The sequence below is a fragment of the Notolepis coatsorum genome (genome assembly GCF_963971535.1).
Source record: "Notolepis coatsorum genome assembly, chromosome: 16".
Lineage (NCBI taxonomy): Eukaryota > Metazoa > Chordata > Actinopteri > Aulopiformes > Paralepididae > Notolepis > Notolepis coatsorum.
This window is the reverse complement of record NC_140180.1, coordinates 93873426-93877659: the sequence shown is the minus strand read 5'-3', so window position 1 is coordinate 93877659 and position 4234 is coordinate 93873426. Positions and strand designations below refer to the sequence as shown.

The 4234-nt window shown below is 39.5% G+C and overlaps 1 protein-coding gene across 1 annotated transcript in view; it reads left to right on the top strand.

Moving 5' to 3' along the window:
• Window positions 1–3558, top strand: part of fgl1 (fibrinogen-like 1) — a 15418-nt gene extending 11860 nt beyond the window's left edge. The window contains exons 5-7 of the mRNA XM_084332252.1: window positions 1276–1369; window positions 2245–2427; window positions 3240–3558. Of these exons, the coding sequence (XP_084188378.1) occupies window positions 1276–1369; window positions 2245–2427; window positions 3240–3399 (437 nt within the window). The 3' untranslated portion in view covers window positions 3400–3558. The remainder of the gene's footprint in view (window positions 1–1275; window positions 1370–2244; window positions 2428–3239) is intronic.
• The last annotated feature ends 676 nt before the right edge of the window (window positions 3559–4234 follow it).

The following is a 4234-nucleotide window of genomic DNA, read 5'->3' as shown; positions in this document are numbered from 1 at the left end:
CGGTACCTGTTGTTCTTTTATCATGTTCTATTATCATGTTCTCTACGGTACCTGTTGTTCTTTTATCATGTTCTATTATCATGTTCTCTACGGTACCTGTTGTTCTTTTATCATGTTCTATTATCATGTTCTCTACGCCTCTTCGGTACCTGTTGTTCTTTTATCATGTTCTCTACGGTACCTGTTGTTCTTTTATCATGTTCTTTTATCATGTTCTCTACGGTACATGTTGTTCTTTTATCATGTTCTCTATGGTACCTGTTGTTCTTTTACCATGTTCTATTATCATGTTCTCTACGGTACATGTTGTTCTTTTATCATGTTCTCTATGGTACCTGTTGTTCTTTTACCATGTTCTATTATCATGTTCTCTACAGTACATGTTGTTCTATTATCATGTTCTCTACGATACATGTTGTTATTTTGTCATGTAAATATACACACAGTGGGGCCATGGGTGCAGTAGTGGTTAAAGGGATCTACATTGTGCTCATAGTATTTTAGTTTGAGCTGTTACATCCAAATGATTTGATTTAAATGTTGGGCTTTGAGCTCTGAATCATAAAATGTCCTCATATCCCAGTAAAATCACCATGGTTACTGTCATAGTGTCCTCATAGTAAAATCACCATGGTTACTGTCATAGTGTCCTCATAGTAAAATCACCATGGTTACTGTCATAGTGTCCTCATAATATCCAGTTAAATCACCATGGTTACTGTCATAGTGTCCTCATAGTAAAATCACCATGGTTACTGTCATAGTGTCCTCATAATATCCAGTTAAATCACCATGGTTACTGTCATAGTGTCCTCATAGTAAAATCACCATGGTTACTGTCATAGTGTCCTCATATCCCAGTTAAATCACCATGGTTACTGTCATAGTGTCCTAGGAGTTGCTCCACCATTCACCGTCTATGGAGGATTTATCTCATCACTAGAGTCGTGTCCCTCAGCGTTTCAGCGTGGGTTTTATTTTTTGTATTTGTATTTATTTATTAACACAGTTAAACAAAGTAAAAACAGTTTTCACATTAGGACCCCCCTCTCTGGGACCACATGTCCTCCTGCTGGCCTGGGATCAGATTGCACCCAAAAAAAACACTTAAAAAATAATAATAAAATACCCTATCCCTAAAAGTTAAATACCCTACTGTTCTTGTTGTAGTTGCCATTGTTCTCTATCAGCAAATGACAGAATACACGATATCCTCTCAAAGTGTAAGATGTGTAGGTTGTTGTATTGATAACCTTGGTGTCTGCTGTGCTGTAGGTGAGTACACTCTGAGGATCAACCTGGAAGACTTTGAGAGACACCAACGCTACGCTGACTATAAAAACTTCACAGTGACTGATGAGCAGGTACTGTACAAAATAATTTAAAAGAAAATAACGCACATCCTCCGTTCCTTGGTGCTGAGCCAAACTGTAAAAACAGTAGTACCTGAACAAAGTGGGGATCGCAACTCAATTTCAATGCTCCAAAGGTGTTTTATTGGTGTCCAACAGCAGATAGTACGAAGGTTCGACCCTTCCGGTCTTTTTCAAGTATAAACCAAGAAACAGGGAAATTATCTTTTTTTATACAGAAATGAGTAAATTGGCTATCAGCCCCACCTGGTGATCAGGGGGCGGTACCAAGACTTGCATGATTTTTTAATACATTTTAGACAAGATTTTATAACATTTCATCTTTTACATTTCATATGACATATTTTAGAAACGATTTTTAGAGAAATATATATATTAAAAAACAGTATTAGACATCCAGGTCCTAACCACTGAAAACAAAAAAGGAAAAAACAAACAAGGTAACCCAGAATGAAAAGTTTTGAAGACTACCTATTAACTGTCTCCCTCTATTGGCTTATTTATAGACAGTTAGGTAGTCTTCAAAACTTTTAATTCTGGGTTACCTTGTTTGTTTTTTCCTTTTATGTTTCAGTGGCTAGGACCTGGATGATTAATACTGTTTTTAATATATATATATATTTCTCAAAAAATATTTTCTAAAATATGTCATGAAATGTAAAAGATGTGTTTATTTATTTGTGTGTGTAATAGATAATAAAATGCACGTAGCACTCAATGTATCTCTCTCTCTCTCTCTCTCTCTCTCTCTCTCTCTCTCTCTTCTCTCTCTCTCTACTCTCTCTCTCGCTCTCTCTCTCTCTCTCTCTCTCTCTACCTCCTCTCTCTCTACTCTCACTCTCTCTCTCATCTCATCTCTCTCTAGTCCCAGTTACCAGCTAGGTTTTGGAGTGTACTCTGGTACTGCAGGCGATGCTCTGTCCGGTAGCAATGAGCTAGGGGTGTCAGACTGGGCCAGTCACCAGGGGGCGCTCTTCAGCACCTATGACAGAGACAACGACAACTACAGAGGAAACTGCGCCCTGGAGGACAAGGGAGGCTGGTGGTTCAACAAGTAGGTGGTCAGGACACACAAACACACACACACACACACACACACACACACACACACACACACACACACACACACACACACACACACACACACACACACACACACACACACACACACACACACACACACACACACACACACACACATATTGATGTTTTATTGTCCATTGTCCATATTGTCCATATTTTTTGTTGCGTCAAAAGTTATTTGACAGGTGTAAAAACCTTGAGTTAATGTGGTTTAGTGATGCAGAAAGACTAATAAACGTACGAAAAGAACACTGTATGTGATGTATATATTGGCCTCTGATGGTGTGCATGGTGTAGCTTACAAACCTTGTTGGGAAGTGATTGTTATATTCAATTATTGTTTTTGGTGTCTTATAATCTTATAATAAGGGATGGGTCATCGGACATGACACGAATATAACCTTTCATTCATTCATTCATTCATTCATTCATTCATTCATTCATTCATTCATTCATTCATTCATACACACACACACACACACACACACACACACACACACACACACACATGCACACACACACACACACACACACACACACACACACACACACACACACACACACACACACACACACACACACACACACACACACACACACACACACACACAATGGGGGACCCTGATGTAAACAAGACGAAAGTCTTTCTCTGGTCTGCATCCCCTTAACAATTGTGTGTATTGAGCCGTACTGTACTGTACCCATTCTGCAATCTGTTAAATAAAGTTTTCAATCAATCAAACACTAACCGAGTGTAACCGTGGCCTCGCCGCTCCTCTCCAGGTGCCACTCGGCTCACCTGAACGGCCTGTACTACCAGGCCGGCCCCTACAGCGCCTCCACAGATGACGGGGTGGTGTGGTTCACCTGGAGGGGCTGGTGGTACTCGCTGAGGACCAGCGTCATGAAGATACGCCCCTCCAGCTTCACCCCTGACCCCTGACCCCGACGTTGTCCAGCAGGAGATCTCTGATCCGTGACGCGGAACGCAAGAATGACGCGAATGATGTACGCACGCTTGCGAAGGTCGATTTCAAAATATATGGCTGTGACTGATTACCTGGTTAACATTAGTATCTGTAACAACATCCAACTCTAAGGTATTCTGAATCTGCTGTCATGGACAAACTCACAAGAGCAGGTTTGATTTCTGTACCTGCTAAATGAAACACTGTTTACGTTCTTGGTTGTGATGTGTTGTCAGTGAGATGGGGACACGTCATTTTCACGTTTTAAAATGAATCTAAAATGGCGTCAAGCCTAGTATTGTGTTTTGTTTATATATATTTTCTGTTTGGTCTGATGTATGGGTTGGCATTGAGTGGGGTTAGGGTGAGGGTTTACTGTTTCTGGCTACACCTCAGGCTCTGCCAAGAGAGGTCTTGTACAGTTATTATTTATCATATCATATAGGTCACTGATTCTTGAGAGTCGGGACAAAACACGTTTTAAATATTATATTTTGAGAATGCACACTATATTAATTAGAGTTATATATTCATGTAGAGAAAGGTCTGAGCTATTTAACCATGTAAAGGTGCGGGCTCTACATAGAAAAACATTTTCAACAAATTCACATGTTTCCCTTTGAAACTTGATTTGTGTTAACTCCGTCAGACACACAAAAAAGTATATAATTCTAATTATTCCAGTCCAACAAGAATCTAAAGTGCTGAAGTATGTTGTAATAGTGTTTAGTTACTCTGGTATGCAATAAAATATAATATATAAACCTCAGGTGTAATTTCACACTATTCTGAAAACCCAGAGTTAGAAAT